The sequence below is a fragment of the Ammospiza nelsoni genome, chromosome 2, assembly GCF_027579445.1.
Source record: "Ammospiza nelsoni isolate bAmmNel1 chromosome 2, bAmmNel1.pri, whole genome shotgun sequence".
In the NCBI taxonomy this organism is placed as follows: Eukaryota; Metazoa; Chordata; class Aves; order Passeriformes; family Passerellidae; genus Ammospiza; species Ammospiza nelsoni.
The window spans coordinates 16907182-16924486 of record NC_080634.1 but is presented as its reverse complement, the minus strand read 5'-3'; the positions used below and the strand labels follow the sequence as shown (position 1 = coordinate 16924486).

At 39.7% G+C, this 17305-nt stretch overlaps 1 protein-coding gene across 29 annotated transcripts in view; it reads left to right on the top strand.

Annotated features, from left to right (window-relative positions):
• The window catches only part of ABI3BP (ABI family member 3 binding protein), a 135662-nt gene extending 118649 nt beyond the window's left edge, over positions 1 to 17013 (top strand). For all 29 annotated transcript variants that reach the window (XM_059467096.1, XM_059467095.1, XM_059467094.1 and 26 more), the window contains 5 exons: positions 7092 to 7171; positions 8586 to 8615; positions 9596 to 9757; positions 13468 to 13581; positions 15665 to 17013. In XM_059467096.1, coding sequence (XP_059323079.1) covers positions 7092 to 7171; positions 8586 to 8615; positions 9596 to 9757; positions 13468 to 13581; positions 15665 to 15780 — 502 coding nt within the window. In that variant the 3' untranslated portion in view covers positions 15781 to 17013. The remainder of the gene's footprint in view (positions 1 to 7091; positions 7172 to 8585; positions 8616 to 9595; positions 9758 to 13467; positions 13582 to 15664) is intronic.
• The last annotated feature ends 292 nt before the right edge of the window (positions 17014 to 17305 follow it).

The following is a 17305-nucleotide window of genomic DNA, read 5'->3' as shown; positions in this document are numbered from 1 at the left end:
CCAACAGGAGGGAAGCAAGACAATTTTTTGGTGTGAAGGGGGAGGACAAGCAGCAGGGAAAACCTGGGTGCCAGATCATGCTGTTTGTTTGCTTCACTCTTTTACATTCTTCAAATAGGTGATGCTGCTGCACCTCTGGGAAGCTCTGCAGCAAGGCAGACATCCTTCTCCCTTTGAGCTGGCCTTTACACAAGGCAGCTTGTAAAGATTAGGAGCTGATGGCCAGACTTTAAATATTTCAGGAATTTGGACAGTGTTAGGGAGGCAACAAAGAGACTTTTACAGTCGCTCATCAAAAATTGCATCTGCGACTGCAGCTGTCAGTAAGTACAAACACAGAAGTTAAATGGATGAGGATTATGGTGTAGTATTCTGTGTGTCCATTTAGCTGTCTGAAAAGTGACTAGATCCAGAAAAAATGCACTGGCTGAAAAGAGTTTTGACTTTGAGTACAGTTATCAAGTACATGGTTTTAGCAGTCTCATACCATGACAATATGGAGGTGGAAATGAAAATGGACTTTCATAGATGTCCCATAACTTGTGAAGGTAAATTTTAAACAAATCAAGTTGTATATATTATGGAAGTTTGTTGCCTTTCTGTATTATATATGCTAGCTTTATGGGTTCTTGGTGACTTGACTGCAAGTCTGATACTCTGAGATGAAAGTAAAATAGAGATTTGAAAGGACATAGACCTTTTAAATAAATGTGGAGCACAGTCAGCTGCCTTCTAATGCAATAGGTTTTTTGGGTTTTTTTCTTTAAAAAAAATGTTTTAGAGATGCCTGTACAATGTGATTTCATTGGAAATCCATCTGGTTTTTGCCCAAGGAAAGACATATCATATCCGTGACATTTTCCACAGTAAGGCACACCTCACAGTTGACAACCACATATTAATTTAAAAGATTTTTCTCCTTTTTACCTAGAGATTTATCGAATGTGGTGATTGCAGGATTTCAAGTTTCAGAAGATTCCTGATTTAATAATTTTTAAATAACCCGGAAAGTTAAAATCTTGATATCCATTATTTGGTTGGTCAGAGTTCTTGACACTGGTACTCTTGCTGTCAGTAAGCTACTGATTGGCTTCAGTCTAGAATTCTGTTTAATTTCATCAGATTTGCTTCTGACTGTAACCTTTACCTAAAATATCTCAAAGCATGTGGTGGTGTTATGCCATGTGAGCTAGGTAACAATATACATCTTCCTTGTACAGATAGTTAATTGGATATAAATGATGCCTGAAGAAAACTTCCTTTTATTTTATTAATGTCTTCTACTTAAACATTTCTCTTATAGATGTGCTTTTATGATCTACTATTCACATGTACACAGTGTTGATTATGACTTTGTACTGTAGTTAGCTTTTATTAGCCTTTATATGATTTCCAAGGAGTTTAGAGTAGGTTCAGATCACATTTCACTCAGCCTCCTGTTCATTATCACACTGAAGCACACACCAAAATTTCTGCAGTATCTTTGTTCTTTTAATGAAAAGACTTATTTTTTTTCTGCTGGTTAGTCTGAACAGAGTAGTGAGCTACTCAGTCTTTACTCTGCTGTTTAAACAGTGAGTGTCTGCCACTATGAACCCTGAGCTCAAAGCAGCTGAAGAGGAGCCTGGACCAGGTCACCTTCATAGGTGTCTTACAGCACAGATTATTTATTGTAAAATTGGACCTATGGGGCAGTTTCTGGTCTTGTAGATCTCAGTTTCCTCCAGTTTTTTTAATGCAGGCAGAGGTGGCTTATTGTGTTAATGCAAATGTCATTTCTATCTTAGCCAAAAAAAAAAATGAGAGAAACAAATGCACTAGTATGAGCTAACAATTTTTCATCCTCCACATGGAAATTCTGTGATTCTTATGGTGAGAAATGCAGTGTTTATTCCACTTGGAAAAGAGTCAAACTGCAAGACTGATCGTTTTGGTCAAAGTAGTTACAGTCTAACTTCCAAGGAGCCATTTGAGGAATGAGACCTGCAATATTCCATCTCAGTTGTCATACAGGTCTCCTGTTCCTGAGTTTCCCTAAAAGGCTGCTACATTGGAACTCCCAGTGGGAGTACCACTGGCATGCCCAGGACTCTGCTCTTTCCTTGTTTTACATTAAAATTTCATAAGAAAACATTGCAGCAATTTCTCCTATGTTAATAGTCAAGCAAGATCTTTCATATGTGAGTCAAGATAAGGTTATTATCCAAAGTTTTCAGTATTTTCCTCCTTGAACTGCTTGTTTGTAACAAACATTGAGAGGCCTGGGAGAGAAATGGGCTTACTGTGGTTTTTGTTGTCTTAATTCCATCTCTTCTGTAGTAATAATGGTGTTCCTCTGCATATTCTCCTTGGAAAAAATATTGGATTCACTGGTCTGGGGTTTTTTCATGGACTTTCCTAGCCTAAAATATTAAATGCAGATGTTGTTTGGGTTTTTTTTCCAATGAGATTTTTTGTTATTTCTGCTGGTTTCTCTGCCAAAATATGTAGTTCTTATTTCTGTATCCCTGCCCTATCTTGAAGCCCTTTTTTTTTTGGGTCAATGTACATTTTCTCTTTCATGCTGGTGGTTTGTTTAAGGGCAGTGTAGCCCATAGCACAGACCATAGTGTCCAGGAAGTTCTACAGCCCAAATTTCTATACAATCCTTCAAAAAAGAGCCTGAAGACTGCTGAAAACTGCTCTCATGCATGTTGGTGATGGGAGTAATTGGAAGGTAGTAAAGAAAAATATTAAGACTTGTCACAAATAGCTCTAGGGAAGTTTGAGTAGCCATTGGAGGACATGTCCCACCAGCCTACTGCTGTAGAAAAAGAGTATTAATAAGAGAAAAAAAAAAGTGTGATACTTGCATTCCACAGTTTTGTATAGCTTCCCATTAGGTACTGATCTGCTTCCCCATTAATAATTTTGATTTCAAATATACTCTTCTCCTTTTTAAAAGTGTTTTGAGTGGTTTCTGCTGGATTTTTGGGGTTGATTGTGTCCTAAGGCTGTTATCACCTTTATCTAATATTGGTTTTTATTGTAGTTAGTACCCAAATGTTCTAATCACATACAAGGAAAAACCCAAGAAAACCTCTATCAATGCTTTTGTTTGAGAGTTTAGCTTTTGTTAACAGCAAGGGTCAAGAGATAGAAACTATAAAGGAAAATGCAGCAAAATTCAGAAAGGGACAGAAAAATGCTGGAGGTTTCTATTTGTTTTATTAAAAAAATAACAGATATTGTACTAAACTGCTGTTGATATCAGTGTCCATGGATAAGCATTTCCCATTTTTCTTAGCCCTTCTTCCAACTTTGTTATGAGAAAAATTCCTCAAACAAGCATAGCAGTTCATTCTCTCTCTCTCTTTCTCTCTCTCTTTTCCTTTCCTCCTTTCTTTCCTGGTCACTCTGCCATCCAAGCACACTCTGCAGACTCAGAGGAGCTCTGTGCACAGAGCCCTGCACAATTGCCATCCAACACCAGCATCTCCCCAGAAATAGCCCCAAGTCCCAGCACTGTACTCAGCTGCTCAGGTTCTCCTATTATGGTGAAAATCTTTCTTCACCTATTTTCAGTTCTGCAATCTTCAATCTTCTCCTTCTGCATGATTTGAAAAATGCAGGAGCAGCTGCATTTGCCAGAGTTCCATGTGCTATAGCGATTTCCTGTGGTGGAAAAATACACTCCAAGTAGTAATTACTGCAAGTCAAGTCCATTTCATCTGCACAAGGACTTTCACTGTCTCACTTAGTTTGAGAGGATTTGGAAGCCTGGTCTCCAAAAGTTTCTAGGATAGCAATCTTATAGATGTTAAGGGTCTGAGGCATGAGATTGCTGCTTACATAGGACAGCAGAGTTTTGGAATATTAGGCAGGCAGATATAATGATGGAATATCGACTCCAGTTTCTTGTTTGTAGCTATGATATTTTCTGAAAATCCTTTTCTTTAAGATTTTTCCTCCTGAGAAGCTGAGGCCTCAGGAACAAAACGTAAACAATGGTTTGCTGCTGCTGTGGAATGCAACAGGTGCATCTGTGATTGGTCTCATAGAGTTGTTTCTAATTAATGACCAATCACAGTCAGCTGGCTCAGACTCTGTCCGAGCCACAAGCCTTTGTTATTCATTCCTTCCTTTTCTATTCTTAGCTACCCTTCTGATGAAATCCTTTCTTCTATTCTTTTAGAATAGTTTTAATATAATATATATCATAAAATAATAAATCAGCCTTCTGAAGCATGGAGTCAGATCCTCGTCTCTTCCCTCATCCTCGGACCCCTGTGAACACTGTCACACTCGTTAGGTAAATTTAATTAAGCAGCAGACATGGATTCTATTAATTTTGATGTACATTCTTCTCGAAACTCTGAGCACTTTTCCCCTTCTTTGTGGTTTCTATAGCAGTGCATAACAGACCAGATGGTACACTTTTTTACCATTTTAATTATATTTTTTCAGATCTTTCACCTTACACAAAAAAGGTGTGTGGATTGTCTTCTATTAAAACAGCCACAGAATAGCTTTAAAAATACAGTAAACTATGTCATATTGTGATCCCAGTCTGCCATTTCCTTCCTCTCCTTTTCAGTGTTCTGTCAACTAACTAATTCTCTTCATCCCCAAAAGTGGCTGTTTGTTATTTTTGTACTGTGGAAGCCACTGGTATTGTTTTAGGATTGAAATTGGCCAAGGAAAGGAACCTGTGATGCTTGTAAAAACACACACCACAGAACTGTAGAACTGCATGTATTTTAGCTTCTAAAATTTCCTTTTAACATTATTAATAAGAGGCTTCCCTAATTGACTGAGCTAAACTTTGGACATTTCTTTATTATTTTTCTTTTCTCCGATTTTCTTTATATGTTTACATAGGCTGAACTCTCTATCTGTAGATTTCAGTTCTTTATTTAAATTTTGCCCTTATTTTCCAAGCTGTGGTTTGGTCTTTTGCAGAGAACCTAGTGATCTCTAAACCACAATTTGAAAAACAGGGCTTGGAAAATAACCTTGTTTTTGTCTCTTTGGAATTGATGAGTCCAAGTTCATAGACTAAAGATTTTTGGGAACAAGACTGATTCCTATGAAGAACGTTGCCTAATGCACACAAAGTAGAGCATATCAACTATTGAGAACAATATATTTGCTCAAAAATCAGCAAAAACACATACAAAGGGACAAAACCAGTTTATTATCACCCATGAGATCAAATCATAAGCTGCCCATAAAACAATAGAACATTCCATCTTGATGATCACTATTACAATAATAGCTTTAGGTCAAGTGTTCCTCCTGTGAAGGAAGCAGGAAAACTTTGCAGTCTTCTATCTCTAGGTGTGGATTAATTTTCTACATTTTAAAAACTGTATCATCTAGCTATTACTTTATCCCCCAACATATTAGGAAATCTTTGTTTGTGCTTCAGTTATTCTTCAGAAAGAATCTCTGACTCCTTTGCTACTGTTATCTACATTATGATATTTCCCACCAGATAGGAACACTTATTGACCAAAAAAGTTACTGTACCATGTGGCCAATGTGAATACTAACTACTTAAGTCCTATTTTTAAAAGTATGTTTTTGTTTAAGCAATTTGAAGTTGAGAATGAAGATTTATAAATTTCTTAAATGGATTGTTTAGTTAATGTCTCCCTCCTACTGTGGGGTAGTATGGGTAGTTCCAAATCCTCTTTCAGCATGTTTAAATAAATGTAAAGATTTCTCCAAATAGATTTTTTCAACTCAAAACAAGCCCATGTTTCTCTTAGCAATATCCATGAATTTCCACAATGCATCTGTTCAGCATACCAGTCTATATAAGTATTTCTCTCAAAAAGAAAAGAAAACCCTAGAAATAAAGGCAATTGCTTAAGCAAGCAATTTTAAATATTGTCTTAGAAGTACAGTGGATGGAAAACAGTTGCTGGGTTCTGCATGAATACTCCACTGAGGTTAATTAGCTCAGGTTTTGCGGGAGCCAAGGAGGAATGAAAGGTAATCCAAAGTTTGGATTGAGTTATTCTTCTGGGGAACTGCAAATGGAGTTTACAAATTTCCAACTGTGCAGAGTGTGGTATGGGGGTTTTCTTTCTTTAGAAAGTTGCTGTTTGGAAATGGTTCCAACAATACATTGCAATGCTATGTTACAGTCACAAGCTACCAAAATTACCATGGGTAAATGATCCCTCTCAAGTCAAGAGCTGAAGGTTTAGTTGCCCACTTCTGGGGCTCCCATTTTTTATGTGTTTACAGCAAAATGCCTCTAATTTGGGGCCTGTTTTCCAGGCCTACAGTCCCTTTGACTCGTGTCCTGTCACTGAAGAAGGGACCCTCTCTGTTAGGAGAGATTCACCATGAATCAGAGTATGGGAGATGTCCCTCTGCACATGGCACTTCCATTGGTAATCAAGCACTCGGAGCTGGGGGAGGCTTAAGAAGAGGAGGCTGGTTTGGATTTTTTTTCCTCAGCCATGTTGTTTTCACAGCGCTGTGTTTGGTTCCCAACACAGTGATGAAAAGGGATTGTGAGATCACCACAGCACAGGCCAGTGTTGTGCCACATCAGTAAAAACACATGCAAAAGAAACTCTGCACAGTGTCTTGTCATTGCTTCATATACTTATTATTAACATACATTCAAGCAATTGGATCTTTGCCTTGGCTGAGCTCCTGTCCTGGAAGACTTGCCCTGTGTTTTGCTACTGGTCCTGTCACTGTGGGTGGGCCTGACAGGCATTGAATTGGAGGTTTGTGCTCTTAAAAAAGCAAAAAGTACAAATAAATAGCAATGCCCTTTACTCAGTCTCTACTTATCAGGTTGCCTCAGACCTCATCTGAACTTGGTCCCTTTGCCAGAATTGAAACTGTTGTGTGAGAGGAGACACAGACAAGTCAGTGTTGAATTAAATCAAATATTAATAGTATGTGTGCAAAGAATTATCAAAAGGACTGGTTAATATAGGACAAAAATGTCTCAGTGGTTTTGTGGCAAGAAATTGATTTTTTGTTCTCCAGAAGGGGAGTAGCTCCAATATACATGTTAGCTCCAGACTATTCAAGAATGCTTAGTTTTGCAAAATTTTCATGTCTTCTATTTTATTCCCCAGTTATGAATTCCACGTGAAACCCAGGAACCCCCTTGGTGAAGGTCCGAGTAGCAATGTTGTGTCATTCAGTACTGAATCAGGTAAGAACTTCCAAAGATCAGACCACCATTTACAGCACTTTTAGTACCCATGTTTGTGGGATGCATGAAAGGCTCTCTCACTTCATTTTGTGCATTCAGTCCTGCTCTTTGCTGTCTCCTGATTGGCTTTTTACCACCATGCCTGAAAAGTCAGCCTGGGATCAGAACTGTGTTGTGTGGGGATGTAAGATGGACAGACTGCAAGAGAGAAAAACAGAGGAACATTGTCTGGTATTCATTGCAAAGAAAATTACTTCATCCTTAGAGAGGGTTCAGTCAGTTAAGATTTATATTCCTGACCTTTTTGCATCTATCCAACTCATTAACAGCTTCTGGATGGGAACATTAGGGTTTTTTTGGGCTGGTGTGTTCATAGGTGTTTTTGTACCTGTTCAATAAGGCTGCTGTAAACAGTGATGCTGTTTGGCTGAAATAGGGATTGAGAAAGAGCTGTTGTGAAAAGTCAGTGTCCCAGTAGGTCCCCTTCCATCCTGTTTACTCCCCAGTGAAACTCTTTAAGAGGTATATACAAGCCTGTTTTGGCCACTGGTTGGTTCCCAGGTGAATTTCTCTCTGACTCACAGGTGAGAATCAGAGAACTTTTGCTTTGCCTGTTCTTGCTGACTTGTTGACTTTAGGCAAGCAAGATACCATCTTTTGTGCAGAAGTGTTTATTGCTTGGTGGTACTGAAAGACCACATAAAACACAAAATGGATTTAGCCTTTTTAAAGGGACTTTCTCAATCTGTGTTTTGAGCCAGGTGTAATAATTTAATAGTCCTCAACTAGTGCTGTCACTGATGGATGAGAATTTTGCCTGAGCAAAGGAGGAGGAGTGCAGACTATGCCACACATATTTAAAACCTCTGAATACACTCTTTGCAATTCTAGATTGTTAAAAGTGAAAAAAACATTTGCACCAAGTGCAATTTTCATGAATGACAAGGCTTATGTTCTGTCTCCTATTTAGTTTGGACAAATAAAGCATGCAATTTTGTTTTTTCTTAATAGCACACATCCATTTCTCACCTTTGGGCTTTCAAAGCCAAGTTTTTTGTGGCAAGTATTACAGATGTGCCCTTTTTATTATTTAGGTTTTGAAACTGAAATTTTAATAAGACACAGTACAACTGGTTACAGGTTTAAAGTCTTGTTTTTACTAGAGCTCTGCTTGGCTGGTGTTGTCCCATAAGTAAAATTATTAAAAGCCCATTGATACTGGAGTTTCACACAAGAAATATATTTCTTCTAATTTAATTTAATACAAAATTTAACTTCACTTCCAAAACTCTTTCTGCTTCACAAATTACAGCTTACGTCAGCTGTAAAAAATCACTTACCAATGCTTTTCCATAGAATTATTGGAAACGTTCATTTTACAGTGTCTGATTGAATGTTTGTTTTCTTCCCCCAGCGGACCCAAGAGTGAGTGAGCCAATTTCAAGTAAGTGTTTTATACATAAATCTGATCAGCAGTTTTTTCAGAAATGAGATAGCAGAATTTTACAAGGAGGGTGGCTCTGCAGCACCAGCTGGATGAGCTACAGAATCAAACAGCATTCACACACAATTTCACTCCTTCCACCCATGCCCCTGCCAAGGAATTCGTGCAGGGCTGTTTGTTTACCTGAGCATAAGGCAATCAATGTGATGTGGAGCTCCCATGGCAGCTGGGATGGCTTCAAACCAATGTACACAAATGAGCCAAAGACAGCCTCACATTTTCTCAATCTTGTCATTAAAGCAAAGAAAGCTCTGCAAAATGAATAAGCTATTCCACACTTTTTAAGTGAGTTAACAGAGCACAACTTGGAGGATTCTATTTATCTTTGTGTTTTAGGAAAATTTTCTGCTTCAGAAGGTTTGATCTAGCTCTGCCTTAGGCCACTTAACAAGACTCTTCCTGTCCTTGATGGAAGGTGGACTGAGCTTTTGAAGAAGACCTGGGATCATTGGAGCAAACTGGGCTGCTTTTTGTATTTGTAATAGTCATCACTTTCACTTTGACAAACACTGTGGCACCATTTTCCTCCACATAATTAATGGCCCTTCATTTTTGTATGTATTTTTGTTACATCACAGTTTGCTGCAAGTTGATTGTCTTGGCTTGAACGCACTGAAGAATGGTGACTGTATCGCACACTTCGTAAATGAGAGTATTTCCAATACAAACATTGTCCCCCTAACAGGGTCCTAGAATGAACCTATTCCAAACCTGCACCAGAGGACAGCAGGAGGAGTTCACAGCACCAATTGTATCTGCATACTTTGGTGCTCCCCTGAAATATTTCTCACGTTCAAAATGCAGGTGTCATGGTACCTTCTGCTTCACCAAGGTTTCTAATTCTAGTTATTCAAATGCATTTGTTGTGTGTAATTTTGTATGCAGCATCATACTTCAGCCTCTTTTTTCCTCTCCTGCAGTGGGGAAAGATGCAATCTGGACTGAAATCCCATTCAATTCAGACTCATACTCAGAATGCAAAGGCAAACAATATGTAAAGAGGACTTGGTATAAGAAGTTTGTGGGTGTGCAGCTGTGCAATTCTTTGAGATACAAGATATACCTCAGTGATTCACTTACAGGTAAGAAACATTCAAATCAATGCTGTCCATATTATGCATTCCTGAAAGATGTTATGGTTTCTGAAATAAAAGGTTTACCAAGATGAGCTCTGCTGAAGTGTGATCAGATTTGTTTGATTTAGCCCACAGATTAACCATAAACAGTAATCTGCTTGTGCTCAGTAACCACTGATATGTTTGATACTGAGTTTTCAGACACCAGAGGAATCTCTCTGTGGTGATAATCTGATTTTAAGCACCTGTTTATATACTGGGGATCATACAGAAAACAAATAAAGATCAGAGTGAATAGCATATATTGTAAAACAGCCAAACTGGTGTTTAATTATTAATTAGAGAATAATTATTAATTAGAATTATTAATTAGCGGATCAGGACCTCATTTTATACCAGGATTACTCCTATCATTTTCACTCCTTTCGGTAAATATCTGGTTACTTCATTACTGGGAGGCTTATAAATACATGACTATAACTAGTCAACAGGTTTTACCCACCTGCTTTGAAATTTTTGTGTTGTTTTCATATTCCAAATTTTTGCTTATGATCTTTTCTTCTCACCTTTTTGTTTTCCTCATATTATATTTCATTACTAAGGGAAACTTCTGGCCTTACATTCTCAAGTTTTGTTCGGTGTTTTAAGGCCAGTTGAGTGTGATGTGATTAAGACCTGAATCAGGTGACACATGCTGGGGAAACAGCCTTTGAGAAATGTTTTTCAGTTAGTGGATAGGAGATCTTTGTGTCTCGTGCAGCTTGTCCAAGCTGTATCTGCTACACTGAAAAATACGTTAACTTCTTATAATGCATCCCAAGCTTCTGGCTCTCTTCTGTATGAAGTCTCTTATCACAGACAGCTCTGTGACAATGGCATTAGCATGGCATCTGAGCACAAAGACGTGTGGGAAATGCCTTTTTAGTGCAAGTCAGGCAAGTGTGTTCAACACATCCCATTGAATTAGCTGGGGCGAGACTGTGGCTGGAAGAATCCACTTTCATACCCTAAAGTTGCCCTCACAGGAGCAGGGCATGGAAAGAATATGGAAGGAAAAGAGCAAGGGAGTGTAGGGCAGCCCATGTTGCCATAATTTTAAGCTTCCCTGCCTTGCATCCAGCACTGTTCTCTGATGAGCAGAAAAGGAAGGAAGGCCTTGTCATTAATAGTCAGTACAATATTCCAAATGTAAATAATATCTTAGATATTTTGTGAATAAAAGAGGATGTTTTGAACAGATGTATCATTCATTCAACTGTTGCTGTACTAACCAGCTGTGATCAAACGACAAGCACTGGCAATGATGTGTCCCAAAACCAGCCAGCAGAGGAAATAGCAGTGCTAATCTAGCAGGACTGGACTTCAGCCCTAAATCAAGTGAATTAACACTGCAGTGAAAGCAACTCCAATCTGAAAACTTTAATATCAGGAGCCCATTTTCCTATTTTCATTAGATTGTTTTTGTTCTTGCTGGAAGGGTGTTGGTTTAACCTTGTTGGAAGAAGATGAGATAGACACACTGTATTCATTATACTTCTAAGCCTGGTTCTTGCACTTGAATTGTTACAACCAGTGCTGACCAGTTGTCACAATATTTAAAAGAAGTGAAATATTTATGTAGAAGGAAAGCTGCTTCTGCCTTGTTTGCTAAGTGAGGCCTGTGTGTGTGTGAGTGAGAAGTTTCCCTGTTTGAAACCAAGCTCTGCTCTGATGTGTCTCATGGCCACCTCACCTGGCCATGTCCCCAAGGCCAGGAAGTGTCCCTGCAAGCACCAGCCAGCTGCACCAGGTGTGCACAGAGCTCTGAATTCCACTGGACACTGAAAAACCTTCCAAAGCTTTGCTGTTGAAGCAGGGTAATTGCCTGGAAGCTTGGGGACTCTGTACATGCCATTGTATAAGGCAGGCAGCAACTGTATCTTTGCATGCTGTTTTTTAGCATGGATTTATTCTTCTAGTGCTGTGGAATTTATAATGTATAAAACAAGGTTTGTATGTAAGATTGTAAGGCCACCCACAAGGGAACACTGGCGAAAAATACCTGACTTTTTTGCTAGAAACCAGTTATTTGTTAGCTGAATGGTTTTAAGTGTGTTCTTTTATTACAGAAATAATTTGGCAGTAAGAATGTAATAGTCACTGAGAATGCTGCTAATTTATGAAGCCCAATTGTTTGAGTTATGCATAGGTTAAGCTGTGGGCCAGAGGAATTTGTGTGTATCTGCAAGTTACTGTGCTGGTGTTAGCCATTAAAATATCTGGCTTATTCTCTCTCTTATGGAGAAAAACTGATCTCCTTTACACATGCCAGGACTGTTCCATAAACCAGCATCTACTGCTGACCTCATTTAACAGTCCTCAGAGCAGTCACTGTAGGCATTCCAGAAAAGCAGGCCACCTAAAAATAAGTATTTATTGAGGGAAGGAAAAAAAGAAATTCAATGTGTGACCTTCAACAGCTGTGGAAAAAAAAAAAAGGCTTTCTTGGGCAGCCTGAATGTTCTTAATTTCAGAGCAAAAAATTTGCTGAGAGGAACTCCCTCTGACCAGTTCTCCTACGGAAAAAACATGTTTGCAGCCAAAGCTAGATAGCAATAAATAATTTTGTAAAGCTAGAGAAGAACCACATGCACAGAGGCCATCAAATGGAGGTGAGAAATTTTGGCAAAGTATTGCTCAGATCACAAAAACGTTTGAGTTTATTGGTGGGCTGCTTTTTTTATTAATTGCTCTTTGGTAGCAGTATTATAACGCACCCCACCACCTCTCAAATGCCCAGACTGGCATGGATTCAAGACTCCAGGACATCCAGTATCTACTGAGTAACTGGACTTTCTACCTAGCTTATACCTCCATCCTGAGCCTTTTTCTAAATTCCCTCACCTTTCCTTTCAACATCTCAACCAAAGGTTGAACATATTGAGAACTAAATGCTGTGAAAGAAGATTTGAAAGAATGGTAAGTTTATCTACAAAGGGGTCTGTCCCAGGTTTGGGAAGAGAATGTAGCATGCTCTCCTCCATCTTCTGAACTGAGTTTTACTAATGTCTAGCAAATCAAATCAGCAAGTAAAAACATCTGTCAAAGCTCCTTCACTGTGCCTGTTAACAGGATAAGCACAGTCTGTAAGGTCAGCACGTGCTACATGGGACACTTGAGACCTTGATTGCTACTCAGTTGCAGTCAAGTGTCCTGTTAAGCAATTCTGCAAGCAAATACATGGGCACACTCCATGCTCTGGATAAGGACTTAGTGTCTGAGGTCATCTATATGTTAAGGGCTATCACTTGCACATACATGTTGTAAAAATATGATGATTTATAAAACAGGCCTTGGCTATGTTAGGAGGTGGTCTGTAAAAACATCTCTGAAGGTACTGGGGGCTTCCTGACAGGGAACCAGGCCTGCCTTCCATTCAAATCACTACCAAAACTTGCTTTTTGATGATGTTCTTGGTAGTAACAGAATTTCTCTTACTGTATGAAATGTAAGGAGAGGGAAAAATTATGTCCAGGCATAGATTTTGGCCAGGAGTGGGGCCTTAGCCTTGAGCACTTGGAGCCTGCATGTCATGTTCAAATTACAGCTGCAGGTCCTGAGAGGAAAAGAATCATAGCATTCACCTTGGCTTCTCCACAGAGGAAAGAGCACAGCCCATTGCCTCTGGTGGTTTTTGGAAATAGCCTTCACTAACTCTGCTGCTTCTTTGCTTTCAGGAAAATTTTATAACATAGGAGACCAAAGGGGCCATGGAGAAGATCATTGCCAATTTGTAGACTCATTCTTAGACGGAAGGACAGGACAGCAAGAAGATCTGCCAGTCAAAGATGGTAATTCCCAACACCTGTACCTGTAGCAAACCTGGGCAATTCCTTTCTTTGTTTCTATTTCCTGCCAGTGGATTCCATGCCCACTGCTGGTGGGCCATGAAAGGAGCTGCCAGCTATGCAGGCAGAAGAGGGCCAAGAAGTTCTTTGACAGTGAATGATAACTTATTAAGACAGTTATGTATGGGTTCTGTTAGGTAGCAAACAGCCTCTCTCCTGTTTAAAACAGCCCTACATATTATTCACAGTTGGTATTACATATTTAAACCCAACCACAAATTTGAGTTTGCAGAGAGGCATTAAGTGGTATGTTCAAACTAGCAAGGTTGATTTAAAGCACAGTACATAATCAGCTGGGCATTAAACACCTTGTTTGGTACTAATGAGAAACTGAAAATTTATGGCCGGAAAATATAATTCATGCTGCAGTAATTCTGTGTGTACTGATAGCAAAAGGGTGCCCAAAATTCCACTCTGGTCTAAGTGGACATGACGCTGGATGTGCTAAACACAGCTGTGACCTGCCTGGCTCTTTTTCATCCATTGCTGAGATAGAAGAAATTTGTACTTCTGTCAGCTGCAGTCCTGCCTTGCTGCTGGCAGCAGTGCCAGGGTGAGGTGCTCTGTTCCTTGTGGGGTAAGAGCTCAGGCTGTGCTGGGACGTGCACGCGTGCTGAGCGCGTCATGGAACATTTCACTGAGGAAAACAGCAAAACACTTTCAGTACAATATCAGCATGATGACCAAACCTTCCTTACAAAACACCCCACATGAGTCCAGGTACGCGTCAAGGTAGGTGTGGGAGATGAATGTGAAGTTCCTAAGTCTTTCACAAGTTTTTCCAAAAACAAAGTTATTGAACGGTCTGAAGGGTGCTTGTTTAGGTGTTTTGTGTGTTTCTTCTAAAGAGGTTTTTGCTCTTTCCTTCCCAGTCAGTGCTGCCCATCCAAAATGATATTTTGCGTAAGAGATGGTCAGAATCCAATTTGCATTGCCAGGACAGCAAACTTCTCAGTTGTACCAGATTCAGAGTTTTAAAAATATTTGAATATTTAAAAAAAAAAAATTACCTAACAGTTTAAAATACACATATAAACAATTTGATTTCAGCAACTGGATTTGAGTGAATTCATGAACTATGATCATTTTTAGGCCAAAATAAACAACAACAGAAGAAAACAAAAGACTTCACCTTTTCAGTAGCTTGTATTTCTAGCAAATGAACTGAACAAACCAACAGACCAATTGTTCTTAGCTTGCAGCAGATTGATTTCTGAAATAACTTCACATATTTGACCTGAAGTGCTGTGAGAGAATCAGAGTGAAAAAAAACACAGGATAGGGACATGTTGTAGGATAATGTGTAGGAAAGCTGGCTCCCTGTTCTTGAGGTATGGTTTATAGCGTGTTTTAAAAGATACATTGTGTATATTTGACCCGAAGTGCTGTGAGGGAATCACGGCTGATGCCATCTCAGTATTTTTTGTGTGTGGCTCCAGCCACACATACATTCCTTATGGTCAGGTTGGATGGAGCCCCAGTTCCTCACTGTAATTTCTTACCTAATGTTAATTGTTTGAATGGGAAGCAAATGTGTTGTCAAAAGCAACAGAGTGAAAACAGGAGGATGATTTGGATGGGGAGATGCTGTGAACTTTCCCCAGTGGCCGGGTTTTATTGATGCTCACTGCAGTGTCAAGCTGCACAGTGGGGACTATTTGTCACTGTCACTTTGCAGTGCAGAGCTGCCTCCTGTTCCGAGAGCCCAGCACAGCCAGAGGAAGGACAGAGGGGCACAGGCTGTGCCCAGCCAGCCCCACCCACAGCAGGGTGCTGGGATCTCCAGGGAGGCACACTTCAGCTCTGTGCTGCCATCCCAAGCACTTTTGCTTTGAGCTGGGTGGGCAAACTGCAGAGTGCTAGTGGATGTAGGGGCAGCAAACAGCTCTGCTTGTGGCAGGTGGGTTAAAGGCTTGGTGACTATTTCAGCCACACACTGAATTGTTAGTTACAGACTTCTCAGGGAACCAAAGCACGGTCCTGTCCTGAGAGCTTTGTGCCAACAAAACTCTCTTCTCTGTTGCAGGGTTTTTCAGGGCAGTTCGTCAGGAACCCGTCAAATTTGGGAAGATAGGCGGGGAGACTCAGATTAACTACGTGCGCTGGTACGAGTGTGGCACATCGATACCTGGCAAGTGGTGATGCCACACACAGAGGGTGCCAAGGCCCCGCTGCCCAGCGCCAGCTGCAGGAAGGCAACGCTCACAGGGCTGGCCGATGTGCAAGGCTTGTACCAGTCTAATGCCAATACTGCGTTAATTGTGTAATAGTGTAGGCTGCTTACTGTAGTTATCCAGTGTTACAAATTTGTTTTCAGAATTTAAAAAGAAGAAACAACACAGGCTAGGGACATGTTGTAGGATAATGCACAGGGAAGCTGGCTCCCTATTCTTGAGGTATGGTTTATATGGTATTTTAAAAGATACAGTGTGTATATTATTTATCACGATGCTGTAATAAATGTTTAAGGCACAGATATGCCAGAGTTGGTCATGGAATGCAATGTGCGTTAGTTTTAAATATTCACTGGTCCTGTAATGCAAGTGCCATAAGCTACCCATCCTAATCCATCTGTAACATCTCCCAGTCATAAATTATAGAAAAGATCCTATAATTTTTAACATCCTGCAGCCAGTAAACTTGAAGCACTTTCTCCTTACACGTTCAAACAGTTTATGCTCCTGCCAAAATGCCAGGTAGGTTGCCGTATGTGCAGCTTTAAATGATAAAGTTCAGTGGAGTTTTCTTCCATGTCTGTTTTCAAATGTTTCAGCCCCAGCCAAAGCCATGTTCAGCCTGTCACTATGGAGGCAGAGCCTGGCAGTGGCTGGCAGGGAGGGCTGGTGTTCTCTAATTGAAGTGGACAGGTACATATGTACATGGAAAGAAAAAACAAAGCTGGCCTCCACAGATGGGGTTTTTCAGGAAAATGTCGTTTTCAGAGTCTGACACTTACTGGTTCAAAAGCCAAATGTATGTACCATGCAAGGGGACTTGGAAAGACAAATGAAAGAGGAAGAAGAATAAACTAATTATAAGAGCATGATCAGGTTTATTTCATTTAAAAAGAAAAATTCTGGTTTAAAACAGTTTTCATTGGGGACAAAGGGGAAATACTGATAACTGAACTTTAGAACTGCTTTACAGTTATTTTAATTAAAACCTCTCCCAAAGCTACTTGTTGTACTGCTTGAACATTTATGAACTAAATAAAGAGATGTAGGTTTTTTTTTAAGGTGTTATTCATTACCTTACTAATGTATTGAAGAAATATGAACAGGAACTACCAGATCTATATAGTAGTCATTTATAGAAAATGCCTTATAAAGTACATTGCAGGTACACTGTACTCCTAATAAAATATTTTTTAATCAAGTGGTTTTTTTCAAGTGTTTTACATGAAAACAAGGCTTAGTTTCTGTGGTAAATGCTGTTATTCAGAACAAACTGCTTGCTGGAACCAAGCCCCTGTTAAATGGCCTGATGAACATGGGGTGTGTTCGGTCCAAGAGCAGAAATGGGAGGAGGTACAGCCACAGCTTACTGAGTAACTGGGCACAGCACTGTTTAAGGATGCTGAAGGTAGGAATATTTTCACTCAACTTCCTAATTTGTCTTCAGGAGAGCTCAAGCAGCTTGCCCCAGCTCATTTTTTATTCCCCGCTTA